Here is a 14,557-nt window from a genome sequence, read left to right as displayed (position 1 = left end):
AATGCAAAAGATTACGGGACTTGAACCCACTACCCTCTCCCCCATGGGATTGACTCTAACCACTAGGCTAACGCACGCTCGTTGAAAGGTGTGTGGGATAAGTTTATAGATTACGGCGTCGCGGACAAGTTCACACCGAGTTCGCACTGAGTTCACACCAAATTTGGTGTGGTGTGCAACCCTCCCCAGTTCACACCGTGTTCACATCGAGTTCACACCAAATTTGGTGTGGTGCACATATCTGCGAGTTCACTCGTAGTTCACACCTAGTTCAAATGTCGATCGGATGGCTCGGATTACACCTGCCTCGCGACGCCTACTACGGGCCATTGATCCTACCTCCCTGGGGAGGTGCCATTTAGTGACGAGGGGGGGGGGGGGGGGGGGGGGGGGGGAGACAAGAAAGGTGAGATCATAGGTCGATCATCGACGAGTTTTGAACTGGAGACCTCTGCCGTAAACAGCAAAACCCGAGTGCTGTAGTGGCGAAGGGCGAGGTAATGGCGTGCCAATGGGTGAGAGAGAGTGCCCAATTGGAGAATTTTTCTGATTCAAATGAATGTAAGCGCCCTCATGAGCATACATGGCATCTGTCTTTAATTGTCATTCTTCCAGATGGGCGTGCAGGAGCTAACCATAACAGAATCATGCGGCTCCCAAAAACGACAATGTGGGCCTCTCTATCATGCTCCTTCAACATCTGAAGAGAGCTCTCCGAGATGCTCAGGTAAAGCAGCGGCAAGGTCTATGCTTCCCAAGAGGACGCGCTTACTATTTCCTTCTTGAATGCGCAAAACATCAGGACTTGGAATGCTGTCGGCTACTCCGAAATCTCATGATTATCAGTAAGCTTGACTCAATTCCCGTTCTAGCTGATCACCTTATTCGCTTGTTTGCCACTTGTGGGAGTTTGGATGAAGCTAATCAAGTGTTTGAGAAGGTTTCAACTCCAACTGTGCATACATGGTGTGCAATCATCGCAGCGCATGTCAAGCATGGGCAATGTGCGACTAGCTTTGATTTGTACGATAAAATGGCTCTTGCTGGTGTGGAAAGCAATAAATGTGTGTATCTTACCTTGCTGAAAGTGTGTAGCAGTGTGATGGCTTTGAAGCAAGGTAGACAAGTACATTTTCAGATCATCAAGAGTGGCCTTCACTTAGATGTGATGTTAATAAACTCTGTGATTGACATGTATGCGAAATGTGGCCGACTTGATGAGGCAATCAAGGTCTTTCAAGATTTGCCCAACCGAACGGTCGTCTCTTGGAATGCGATGCTTGCAGGATGCATAAGTCAAGGTGACTTCCAGCTTGTAGTTCAGTTCTTTGAGATGATGCAAGCTGAGGGTATTAAGCCAAATGTTGTATCTTGGGGGGCTTTGATTGAAGGGTATGCAGAAAATGGTGACGGGCTTCTTGCATTAGATAAATTCACTAAGATGCAAGGGCATGGTATAAAGCCTGATAGAGTGATTTTTCTAAGCGTTTTGAAAGCATGCAGCAGTATGGGAGCAGGAAGCCAAGGTAGGCTTATTCATGACCAGATTGTCAGAATGGATGTGGACCTTGATGGCGTTGGAAATGCTTTGATTGACATGTATAGCAAATGTGGTAGTCTGGGGGAGGCATGCAGGGTATTAGAGAGACTAACTTACCGTGATGTGGTCTCATGGAATACAATTATTTCAGCGTATGCCGAATACGGCCATGCCAAGCTTGCCCTGCAGTCTCTCCTATGCATGCAGCTTGATGGCATCAAGCCAGATAGCACAACATTTGTGAATGTTCTTTCATCGTACTGCCATGCTGGGCTCGTTGAGGAACTTAAGCAGCATATTATGTCGATGCAGGCAGACCATGGTGTTGAACCTAATGCCAAACACTACACCTGTATGTTAGATCTCCTTGGGCAGATGGGGCTTCTAAGCGAGGCCAGCAATCTTCATGGAGTTATCAAGCCCGATAAGGTTAGTTGTATTTCCCTGCTCACAGCCTGCCAAAGGCATGGCAACTTGGAACTTGGAGGAGTTTGTTTCAATGAAGTCATGAGCTCTCTTGCCCACGTTGGTACTGCACAAACTCATTGGTGAGGTGTGTGCAGTTATTTTGTCTTATATGTGACGACAAGAGTTTTCGGCGTTGGTTTAAAATGGTACTTGTGCAATGTACCCCATACTTAGAAAATAATGACAAGGTAGATGCCTTCAAGAGAGAAGAGGCAAGTAGAAGTAGGGTTTTTATAGATTGAGGTTTTCATATTCAACAAATCCCGGCCAACTCGGGAAGTTTAAAAATAGCCAATTTCTCCATGACAGCCAGAAGTGGGTGTTCCAGAAATGATTGTCAATGTGGAAAGGTTACTTTTCCACTTAATCAGTTGTGTCTGATGCTGGCTATAGAAACTGAAGTACACTATAAGTGGATGGATGCATACTACATGTCTTTGTGCATAATATATTCATGAATTATTGTGCCGGTGGCTCTTACTGATGCTACATAGTCTTAATAGGACCATGCGTGCGGGACAAGCTGAATTTACAGGCTTGAAAGTTAAGAGGCTCTTCTCTTGATTTGGTATAACTTGAAAATAAATATTTGCATGTATTTATACAGGGTTTTTCACACCCAAGGTTGGTTCCAAACCTGCACATTAGTGCATGCATTCAGAATTGCAAAGAGTTCCACCATGGCTTGGAATGCGGGCCTTACTTATCTAGGATCACCTTAGAAGCTTTGCACAACTTACTCCTATTGAAATACCAATTCAGCAAGTTTTGTATCTATGATCAATTTTGAATGGGACAAAGAGAGATTCTGAGAGTTTTAAGCAATTCCCTTCCGGGTTTTGTCACTTTGACATTAGCCAAAACAAGGTTAAGAATCACGGTGTCCTTCTAAAGGAAATGCAATGGAAAAGTAGATGAGGGTTGTGTTTATAGAATTTGTTCTCTCACACACACACACACACACACACACATATATATATATATATATATATATCTACGTGCGTGTAATTGACCCACTGTTTCATCGCAAGGAAAACCCCATTTATCATCTTTTACCAACAAATGAGGATAATTGACGCTAGTAGCCAAAAATCAACCTCTCCGATCTCTCTCTCTCTCTCTCTCTCTCTCTCTCTCTCTCTCTCTCTCTCTCTCTCTATCTATCTATCTTTCTTTCAATGATCAGCACCTGTGTGTGTGTGTCTTGGGATAGTTTCCTACGACGTTAAAATCTTCTTCTTCTTCTTCTTCTCTCTCTCTCTCTCTCTCTCTCTCTCTCTCTCTCATACACACACCTACACAAAACCTCTTTCTACTCTTCCCTTCTCATTGATCGGTGCCTCTCTCTCTCTCTCTCTCTCTCTCTCTCTCTCTCTCTCTCACACACACACACACACACACACGGACGTGTGCCGCACTGACAATGGCCTATCTAACATCCCCAGAAGGTGATTCATGCAGGTGGATGTGCTCGTGCCAAATTTGACAGTGGACTAGTCGTCCACGAACTTCCTCTCTTTGCCATCTCTATCACATACACTCTCTCTCTTCCCCCTTGTGACATGCTTGAGCTGCATCTAGAGCTAGCTCGTGGATGCCCAGCTTTGTCATCGTAAGCAAGCAAGTCCTCTCTCTTCATAGAAGCATACTCAATGTTGTGAGTTTTTTTTTTAGTGTCTCTATCATGTGCGTGCACGTACATACACACACTCATTGCAGTAACCGACGAATTGGGAGAGGAGAGAGTAGCACACGTGCATAGTGCTCATCATTTTTTTAAGCACTTTAAGGGTATAAAAGTATCAATATTGAACTTAAACAAAGCCAAAAATATCTTCAAAAAGTAGGTTTTCTTTAAATGACAAACACCCCCCCCCCGTTTTGTGCCAAATGTTTTTTTTAACATAAATTTTTTTCAGATGCTTGGAAGATTAAAATGGAAAGTTGGGGGGCCAACCAGGTGACCACATAGGGTGGTAGCAAGAGAGAGACACTCTTTTTTTAATGGAAGGGCTCCCATGTATGGTGAGAGTGAGGGACCAAGACACGTGGGGGGACAGGTGGTAGACTGTGAAAAGGAACTAAAAGGCAGTACGATGCTATGCCAGTAGGTCCTTTGCAAGCCACCAGGCCCCGAGCTCCACGTATCAAAACTGGGAGAACCTTGAAGAGAATATAACACATATCTTCTTTTATTGTTGAGGCGTTACTCTGCAAACATTGTGACTGTTGGCACCGGGTGTTAGTGCAAATGATTGTTCTTAGGTTGCAAGTGCTATGGTTCGATTCGCATGTAGGCAGTGAGTTTGCAACTGCTAGTAGATGGAACAACTTAATCTGAAAAGATTCCCTGCAATGGAGAGGGAGTAGAGTGAGTAGTAGTAAAACCTGTCATAAAATCTAATATCTAATCAACCCAAATGATTTTCTCATCTTAAACTGATCACTTAATGTGAGAGGATAAACGGGAACAGGGGTTATAATTTAGACATGTGTTTATGGATCTATCTCAACACGGGGCCAAGGTTAAAGGTCTCCAAATGAGAGATGGTCTATCAAAGAGCAAGGCTAGGTAATGGAGCTTAAAGGCCTTAGGGTTAGCTTCATTAAAGACCTCCAAAGGTTAGTGTTAATGAAAATCCTTTGACCTTAAGCAAGCTAGGGCTATGCTTGAGGTGGGAACCCGGCCCAAGCTTGAGGTGCTTGTCATGCTTGTTGACTAAGGTGCTTGTCGTGCTTGCTGACTAAGGTGCTTGAGGTGCTTGTCGTGCTTGCTGACTAAGGTGCTTGAGGTTCTTGAGGTTCTTAATGACTAGGGTGCTTCATGGCTAAGGTGATTGAGGGGCTCAAGGTGTTTCAAAAGTCAACAAGCATCACTACTCATGGGGGGGCGAGCCCTCATTGTAGGAGCATGAGAGAGAACACACACATCCTCACACAAGCCAAGCCTTGCCTAAAGAAGCAACAGGGGCACATGTCAAGTTCCTCTCCATGTTGCCCTCATAAGGTGCCTAAAGCCTATTGGTTGGCCTCTCAAGGGGACAATGATAATTTAGCTAATTTAATTAATTGTTTATGCATTTATCAAGTCCTCTCTCTCAAAGGGGAAAGGGGGACACTTGTCTCAAGGCTAGCATGGTTGCTTGATATGCACTCTGCATGTGATTGGCTAGGCTTGAAGGGGTCTAATCAACTTCTAGTATGGGCTACAAGGGGGGTCGGCCAAGGAAGCTAGGGGATAGCTTGGGGGGTATACTTCCCCCCCCCCTCTTCCACACACACACACACACACATGCACACACATGCTGCTCTTAATACAACAATTAATCTCCTTTTGGATATAGGAGTGGCTTGTTGCCACAGCCTCCATGTAATTAACTAGGGATTAGCCTCAATCTTGTATTGACCTAGGAAATCTCTTGTAAAAAAAGGGGTTTGTATTTACGAGGTGAAATTCTTAATAGGAAATTTGAGGGTGGTTGCGTAATATATTGTACCTAACACCTAGTGAGTTAAGGAAGATAATGGGTTTTAGACAAGCTGGCCTAACTCTATATAATGTGTCCTCATATGCTTGATGATGCGGTTGCTCCCTCTTGCGACATCTGCTCTACATTGCATCTCTCTCTCTCTCTCTCTCTCTCTCTCTCTCTCTCTCTCTCTCTCTCTCTCTCTCTCTCTCTCTCTCTCTCTCTCTACGAGGCGGGGTTGTTGGTTCCTTCCCCTCTTAAAGACGGACCCGCCTTGCCCTCTTGAAGACGGAACCGCCTTGCTACTATGAATGGAATGTGACTACTAGCAACTGAAGCCTATAAAATGTGAGCTTCCATGCTCACTTAGCATTGGTATAGGTGTGCCAGTACTAGCACTGACAATTGCTCACAAAGGAGAGTTAGCCAAGTTCTCTTCTGAAGATGCTGAACTAACCAATGATTTATGCAACGCATGTGGTCTCACCCCAGGGTTTGTTTCAGCTCCATCCATATCGGTGCAAACGATATCCAAAAATTTATTTTGTAGGGACCCCCTGGCCATAGATGCAATCAAGGCCTTTCAGAAAGAGATGTTCTCCCTCAGTGAAAACTCTCTTATGGAAATGGTATCTAAAGTTTCTTGGGTTTTTCCCTTCTTGCCTTCCAAACGAGTTGAAATCGAATCCCTTGGTGTGGACCATCACATGTGGGCCCTTCGCAACAAAGGCTTTCTAGCTCCTATCTCTATTGAAACCTGGGTTTTTTTAGCCAACCTGTCGGTATCTTCAATAGAAGAAGCACGACTCAAAGTATTAGAGGCGTCCAGTCTCTTGATAAAGGTGACCGTATTAAAGCCCCTTTCACTAGGCGGTTTCTTGATTCAAAAAAACGTGCCTCCAGCATTGGTTTGTATGTGCATACAAAGGGATTGATGGAATTCTCCAAAAGTAGCTATGAATACTACACTGAGTCCATTTGGAACATTTACAGGCCATATGTCAAATGCGCTTGTCGATTTCTTGACCCTAAGGCCTCTTGTGAATCAAGCATTATTTGGTTTGATCATGCTATATGGTATGCCCTCAACAACTTGGATCTCATGTTTCCCAACACTCCTTCAACTCACTATCTCTCCCTTTTTTGCTCTTGGCTAGAAGGCCAAGCCAAAGAACTTGTGTTAGCTCAGATGGCTTTTATTCAGTTTCGCTCCCTTATGCTCTCTCTTCTCAAAGAGATGGCTGCAGAAAAACCCGGGCTACTTATGACTACTTATGGTAACTATCTTGGTATTAAAACTCTCCTTGGCTTGTTAAAACCTAATACTGATACTGAGGATTCCCCTACTCTTAAAAGACCCAATTCTCTTAAAAATCCCCTACTTCTTCTTACACATCCTTTTTGACTCCGGACTTCTCTTCTGTTGAGTCTTATGGAGGGAGAGGGAAAGCAAGAAGCATGATTAGAGGGAGAGGCAGAGGCTATCCTGTCAAACATTTGTTGGATTTGTAAATGCAGGTACTATGTAGTGGGGTAGGTAGAATGCATCTTGTATCTCAGGAGGAAGGAATTTTCGTTCATTGTGTCCGTTGACAAAATTTTGGAACTCTTTTCACCTCGTATTATATTTAACAAATTCTTTATATGACTATCTTTGATAATTTGGATCTACTAAACCAGGTCAGGATAGGATAGAGATTTACTGAATCTATATTGCATCTGGTATACTCTAATCAATTTTTTAGGAAGGAACAACCCTTGTCATGTGATTGTCATTTATGGGATGGATTTACGAAGGAATTCGGCATTCTTGGAATGCACGTATGTACAACGGATCGCTCTATTATAGAGACTATCTTTGTAAGATGCCTTCTTTCCAAAGGCCTCAATCACATACCGTCTCACCCACTTAATCCTCATATTTCTTTAAAAGCACTTATTGAATGTCTGACCGACTTGGTCAGTAAACTCCAATTGGAATTGTCAATTTGACATGAATTGAACATAACTTTAGAGGCTGTCTTTGCCTTGCTGGTTTCACAACTCCCACATGATTGGTTACATATTGAGTCTACATGGCTCACCACTAATCTTTCCTTAGCCTTTCGTAAGCTTAAATCAAAATGGTTCATTGTGGGTTTAGATAAAGCGTCTAATACAACATCTGTCATCTGCAAAAATCTTGCTTTTGAAGCGGCGGAAAACCGACTCAAGGGTGAGGAGTTTTGTTACATTGAGGGACACTTGGATATTATTATATAGAGAACATGTAAAAGTATGACCGAATTAGGATTTCAGGTAGAAACCACCAAACTACCCATCGTGTTTCCAACTTTTAAAAGTCATAAGAGTAAATTTTGATGGATCTTGGATGCTTTCAATTGATTTTTTTCCGGTATTACGAAACATGTTACTCAAGGGCTTAATTTGGTATGTGAAGAGCTCAAAAACATACATGCTAGTAAAAGAGAAGATGTAAGGCGCTTCTCAAGAATGGACATCCAACCCTTTTGGCTTGTTGGTAACTTCTTTGAAGTCTTCTTGAACCTTCCATTTGCCATTTATTTAGTATATACAATTGATATTACCCAATGCTATGAAAATATCCCTCTAGTAGGTGAATACAGTCTCATGAATGTATTGAATTATCTCATAGACTTGGCCTTCTCTAATAAAGCCAAGGAAGGGCTCTGTGGCTTCTCCTTTGTTAAGTCAGCCAGGTGGATTAAAAAAGTGAGCGTCTTCCCCTCTTCATATGAATCGTATTCATTTTCAAATAATCATTCAGTGGGTTCTAAACCACTGTTATATCCTAATTGGTATCAATAATTGCTTTCGTCAAACATGTGGCATTCCTTGAGATTATCTTGTTCTCCAGCTATATGTAAACTTTATTTACTATATTTGAATATCAATCGATTATTAGCCAAACTTCCCAAGCAGAAGCGCTATCTCTGCTCATACAATGTAGTCACACCTTTAGATTTATGGATGACATATTAAGTATCAATAACCCTAACTTTGCCTAGTAGGTGTTGGGTATCTATCCTCCTTGTCTAGCGATTGATCTCACCTTTTTAGAACAAGAACTATCAATGGTATCACCTTCACTAAACGTACTAACTATTTGTCATTTGAACTAGATATTGATACTTCTTTTGAGGGTAACTTCTCTAGTAGGTTTTTCTGGAAACGGGATCATCTTAAGCTTACTGCCGCTGAGTTTGTAATGAAAAAGAGCAACACTCCTTTCAAAATTGCTCTACATACTTGTTTGAGTATTCTACATTTAATTATTTACTCTTCTTCTAATGTATTTTCAGCCCTAGAAGAAATTGGGGTTCTTATTAGGAAGTTTCAAGCTAATAGCTTCCATAGAAGAATTTTGATTACTACCATAACAGCTGGTCTGAGTAAAAAAGAATGGCTTGGTGCAAGGTTTGATGTTGCATTACTTATTCTTTTACTAAGGAAGTAGGAACATATCTAATGGGCCTACTATACTCATTAGTTATGGTGCCTGGGTAAGGGAGGGCGCACACACGCGCACACATATGCTACTGTTAATGCAAGGATTAATCTCCTTCTGGATATAGGAGTGGCTTGTTGCCATAGCCTTGGTGTAATTAAATGGGGATTAGCCTCAATATCTTGTATTGACCCAGGAAATCTCTTGTAAAAAAAGGGGTTTGTATCTACAAGGTGAAATTCTTAATAGGAAATTTGTGGGTGGTTGCGTAATATATTGTACCTAACACCTAATGAGTTAAGGAAGATAATTGATTTTAGACGAGCAGGCCTGACTCTGTATAATGTGTCCTCATATGATTCATGATGTGGTGGCTCCCTCCTGTGACATCTGCTCTACAGCACATCTCTAGCGCTCTCTCTCTCTCTCTCTCTCTCTCTCTCTCTCTCTCTCTCTCTCTCTCTCTCTCTCTCTCTCTCTCTCTCTCTCTCTCTCTCTCTCTCTGTGTGTGTGTGTGTGTGTGTGTGTGTGTGTGTGTGTGTGTGTGTGTGTGTGTGTGTGTGTGTGTGTGTGTGTGTGTGTGTGTGTGTGTCTCTCTCTCTCTCTCTCTCTCTCTCTCTCTCTTCTCTCTCTCTCTCTCTCTCTCTCTCTCTCTCTCTGTGTGTGTGTGTGTGTGTGTGTGTGTCTCTCTCTCTCTCTCTCTCTCTCTCTCTCTCTCTCTCTCTCTCTCTCTCTCTCTCTGTGTGTGTGTGTGTGTGTGTGTGTGTGTGTCTCTCTCTCTCTCTCTCTCTCTCTCTCTCTCTCTCTCTCTCTCTCTCTCTCTCTCTCTCTCTCTCTCTCTCTCTCTCTCTCTGTACGAGGCGACACTGTTGGTTCTTTCCCCTCTTAAAGACGGACGCGCCTTGCCCTCTTGAAGACGGAACCACCTTGCTACTATGAATGGAATGTGGCTACTAGCACCGAAGCCTATAAAAGGTGAGCTTCCATGCTCACTTAGCATTGGTATAGGTGTGCATCTATGATGTGTTTGCGTACTAGTGAAAGTTTTTCTGTACCTTGAGAGTGTGAGGATTTAACTCGCAAGGGTGTGTGGTGTTGGCTCTGTGTGGCAAAAGGAAAAGACAAGCAAGCTATTGTGGAGCTAGCTGCTCCAACTCAATCTTAGGTGACTTTGTCTCTGATATGGACTACTATCTGATCTGCTTATTTGTGTTGTGATTCACCTTTGATATGATAGTAGAGCTCATGCATGTTCTTGAATATACAAAGTTGATGTATGACTGTTATAGGAATAGTTGGCTACTTCTTCTACCCTTAGGTGAGGGTTACCTTCTCAACTACGGTTTTCAATGTTCCTTGGCTTGAAGATGGCAGACTGCTATATTTTCACCCTCTTGATTTTGGTCCTTGTGTATAAAGACTATTCTGTACTATGAATGGAAATTATACCACCTTTTCATTAACATTTCTAGTGTCTTTTGTAATTTGAAAGGGTTCTTTGGTATATCAGTACCAGTATACCAGTACTAGCACTCAAAATCTGACACGAATAGCATTATACCAGTATACACATACAATATAGCAGTACCAATATACCAGTATAAGCAGTATAGCAGTATAGAACTCATGCATGTTCTTGACTATACTAAGTCGATGTATGACTATTATGGGAATAGTTGGTTACTTCTTCTGATCCTTAGGATAGGGTTACCTTCTCAAGTATGGTTTTCAGTGTTCCTTGAAGATGGCGGACTTTTATACCTTTCGATTCTTGATTTTAATACTGTGTATAAAGACTGTTCTATACTATGAATGGGGTTTATACCACCTTTTCATTGACATAGTTTCTAGTGTCCTTTGTAATTTGAGACCAATACCAGTATACCAGTATACATATACCAATTTTGCAGTATAGTAGTACCAATATACCAGTACCACTATAGCAGTTTAGAAGTATAGAACTCATGCATGTTGTGGACTATACTAAGTCAATGTATGACTGTTATGGGAGTAGTTGGCTGCTTCTTTTGACACTTTGGTAACCGCGGCACTATTTTTTTTATCTCTTTCGAGTTCAATTAAAAATGTCAATATTTGTCCACTAAACTATCGTAGGGATGTATGGGTAGTGAAATACATTGATGTCGTAGGGATGTGACCGATTATGGTTGTTACATCTGGATATGGCGCTTATATGACCAAGTGGTTGTGAATATGGTTAAGAAGGGTCATGGCCAAATATGGTTGTGAATATAGCTTCCTAGTATTGTTGTGCATGGTACCTTATGGCTGCTCATATGGCTGAATATGGTTTCTTATTGCATCATTTTCATATTATGTAATGGGCATTGATGATAAATTCCCTTGGCTTATGGAACAACTAAGGGACTCTGGAATGTCTCACCGTTATGGGTTTATGGTTAAAGGGGATTGAGCTTCATACTTACTATTTTTCGTATGGTTTTTTTGTCTCCATCTAGGTAAGAGTAGTACACAATTACTAACATGTCTTTGTGTTACACGCGACTCCAAAGTATAGATTGATTGCACGTATGAGCACTATTACTGAACCAAAAAAAAATAGCGGCAATTAATGCTTAACTCTCTAAAGTCAAGAAACATGTATATGTGGCTCACTTTGGGGCTTAAAAACCTCATAAAACTATCTCCGGCCTTATCTCATGAGAGCTTGCAAAGCAAAAGAGGCTCCACGTGGTTTCCCTACAACCCCTTGTAAATGAAACCATCTCTGAATATATGTTATGGTTAGCTTTACCTTTCTTACTATTTGTCTTTGAAAGCAATCCAGTTGGGTGGCATCTATAACATGTGGGATACGCATGCATCACCTAGTAAGGTGCCAATGCTAACTATATGTGGTGTTGTTTCCATGGGTGCAGGTGAGGGTTACCTTTTCAACTTACCCTACCCTCATTCCTTGCTAGCTCTTTTCACCTTCGAAGGTGTTTGAGTCCTTGGGACTGAGGCCGGGGATGGTTAATGCTTTTACAAGATTATGTTATGCTTGTGATGCATGAAGCTTTCCATCTTCATGCATCACCTAGGTCACAAGGAACACAAAGATTGTATTGTACCAAGTCTCTCATGATGGGAGAATCTATAATACAAAAGCCTATTGGAGGAGAGACCGGCTCCACATAAATCCAATCCTCAATTGTTGTCAAGTTCTCTCTCTCTTGCAAAAGTATTTTTCATGCCAAGTTAATTAAGTATAATGGTTATGTTTCTACCACTATTTAAGTTCACCCTCTATGTTCTCAAAGTAGTCTCATAAAAATGCTCACTCGAGTTCTCCTAATTCCGCTATTCTCAAAGTTCATAGGCCATTTCCATTACATTGGTATCAAAGCAATTGGTTTCTCTTTTCTTACTTAAGAAGAGAGGTTCTTAAGTTCTCCATGAAAGGTTGGACGTGTTCATTGCAATAGGGTAAGTGGGACAGGGATCTATTACCTTGGTTGAAAAGGACTTAGTTCGAGATACACTGTTGGAGACTATAGTCTTAATAATGGAGTCTCTTGGGGATTGCCTTTTGCTTAACCATTATTGAGCTACTAGCAAGCTCAATAGGAAGCATAATCAATCGAGCAATGTTAGACCCTCTCCACTAGTCTTTGCAATCAACAGTCAGATAGGATTGACAGTCTATTTGTTGGCTTTGTACATCACCTTCTTCTTGTCTTCCAAATCTTGGGAGCAAGATATTTGTGCGCATCTGTCGCACGTGTCAATGCAAGGGACTTGCCAATACGCTGTGTGCAAGCCACAAATGGCTCCAAGCACACAACAAGACTAAACTAGTAAGCTCAAAGATGGTGATGGTGTGTCACTCACCGCTCTACGCTTGCTGTCGTGGAGGATTCCTCGCCGCGAAGAAGAGGGAGACGCCACTACGCCGCGCTCAACCGCCTTGCTGCTGTCGTGCCGCTGCAATGCTCGATCGCACTCTCTCTCTCTCTCTCTCTCTCTCTCTCTCTCTCTCTCTCTCTCTCTCTCTCTCTCTCTCTCTCTCTCTCTCTCTCTCTCTCTCTCTCTCTCTCTCTCGCATACACACACACACACACAAGGAGATGAAGAAGAAGAGGATGGAGATGGAGCAAGAGCACTCTTCAATTGCACAAATGAGAGAATGAGTGAATTTTAGGTTTAGTTGAATTTTATATGAGCTCGCCCCACTCACACTTAGGCGCCCATGCTTAGCCAACTAATTGAATGGTCCAATTAGAGTGCGCCTCTCATCGACGATCACTCTTACCCTTTTCCTATTGGACCGACAAGCCCATTACCTGACTCTACCAAATAAATAATACGGCGTCCATCTTAGGTGATAGGAATGTGCGTGAGGGTTAACATGCCTCCCTTCGTGATGTAGATTATTGAGTTGAAGCTCGTTAGTGGAGGTGGAAGAGCATCACTGCAAAATCAAACAACATTGGCACAGTAATTGCATTCTCATATACAATTAAAAATCATATGCAGTTGTAGGCAGACAATTTGATTGATGACAAAATTTTAAACCATTTGTCAGGCAATAAACATTAAATTGAATATAATCAAATGCATAAACAGTTGTAAAGATAAAAAATTAAACAAGTCTGGGGTCGCTAATTTAACGATCGAAAGGTACTAAAGATCGACTATTAATACCATGGGCAAGCTTCTCAATTTTCTTTGGTCAATTAAGTTGTTTAATCACGAGAGCCAAGTATTTCATGTCCGAGGGCTGACTAGAGGCTATACCTAGAAGACCTTGTAGTTATGCTACAATAAAAGGAATTTCTCATGAAATCATCGCCTAACTGATTACCTTTTCTTTGACCCCCCAAAGTCTTTTCACAGTGATTCAATTTTGATATGTGTGCTTATTTTGTATGCCTTGGGTTTTTTGCTTTTCAAGGAAAAGCGCCCACACACGGAACCTCTAGGGCTCTAGTACCATAGGCGATACATGTGAGTGGAGTACCAATTCAAGCTGAGGTTTCTCTTCCAACTTAAGATTTTACATTGTGGCACTTTGATTTTTTGTTTGTTGGTTTTCAGCATTTTAATTTTGTAACTTTGGGGGGTCATATAACGCTGTTACCCTCCCCAGGCTCATCACACTATTAAACTCCCTTTATAATACTTAAGCTAAAGGTCAATAGGGACTGAGCCCACTAGAAAGCCCTAGTACATTTCACACAATGATGCCTAAATCGGATTAAGAACCTAAGTAACCATTGATTATTAGGAAGGCATTCACCATGGTATTAAGAGAAGATCTCTAATGCCTAGCTTAGTCGGAGTGCTTGATTTTTAAACCTAGACAAGTGATTATGACAAAAAATTACATTGAATTTAATGTTTGATACTAAGCAAATGCACTGAATATTATGCTACCAATCACAATTAAAGCAGATAAACATGGATGCAAAAAGATAAGGGGCAATGTTAATGGACAAGAAACATCTGTTTGTGTTGATGGTCGTGCTTGATTTGATCTAATCGTACTAATCTTACCTATCCTCCATCACTCAAGTGATGAGGATCAAAGGTGTTTGATGACAAAGGTTTCTGTTTCAGTGTACTGGATGTGAATGTGTAGGTCTG

At 41.8% G+C, this 14,557-nt stretch overlaps 1 protein-coding gene across 1 annotated transcript; it reads left to right on the top strand.

Moving 5' to 3' along the window:
• Positions 1–412: 412 nt before the first annotated feature.
• On the top strand, positions 413–2,936 carry LOC147443206 (pentatricopeptide repeat-containing protein CRR2, chloroplastic-like). The gene is made up of 2 exons (XM_086529113.1): positions 413–743; positions 847–2,936. Exons 1-2 carry the CDS (start codon positions 616–618, stop codon positions 2,090–2,092), a joined length of 1,374 nt encoding a protein of 457 aa, XP_086385239.1. The 5' UTR covers positions 413–615; the 3' UTR covers positions 2,093–2,936.
• Positions 2,937–14,557: the final 11,621 nt, after the last annotated feature.

The sequence above is a fragment of the Adiantum capillus-veneris genome, chromosome 14 (assembly GCF_014529385.1).
Source record: "Adiantum capillus-veneris isolate H3 chromosome 14, ASM1452938v2, whole genome shotgun sequence".
NCBI classification, from domain to species: domain Eukaryota; kingdom Viridiplantae; phylum Streptophyta; class Polypodiopsida; order Polypodiales; family Pteridaceae; genus Adiantum; species Adiantum capillus-veneris.
Note: the sequence above shows the minus strand (reverse complement) of the source record. Positions and strands in the feature narration are given on the sequence as shown.

Excerpts from the sequence above, each read along its gene's own strand:
- LOC147443206 (XM_086529113.1), top strand. The coding sequence starts at position 616 with ATGGGCGTGCAGGAGCTAACCATAACAGAATCATGCGGCTCCCAAAAA. Across the intron at positions 744-846 it reads TCAGGTAAAGCAGCGGCAAG|TAAGCTTGACTCAATTCCCG; the intron begins GTCTATGCTTCC and ends CATGATTATCAG.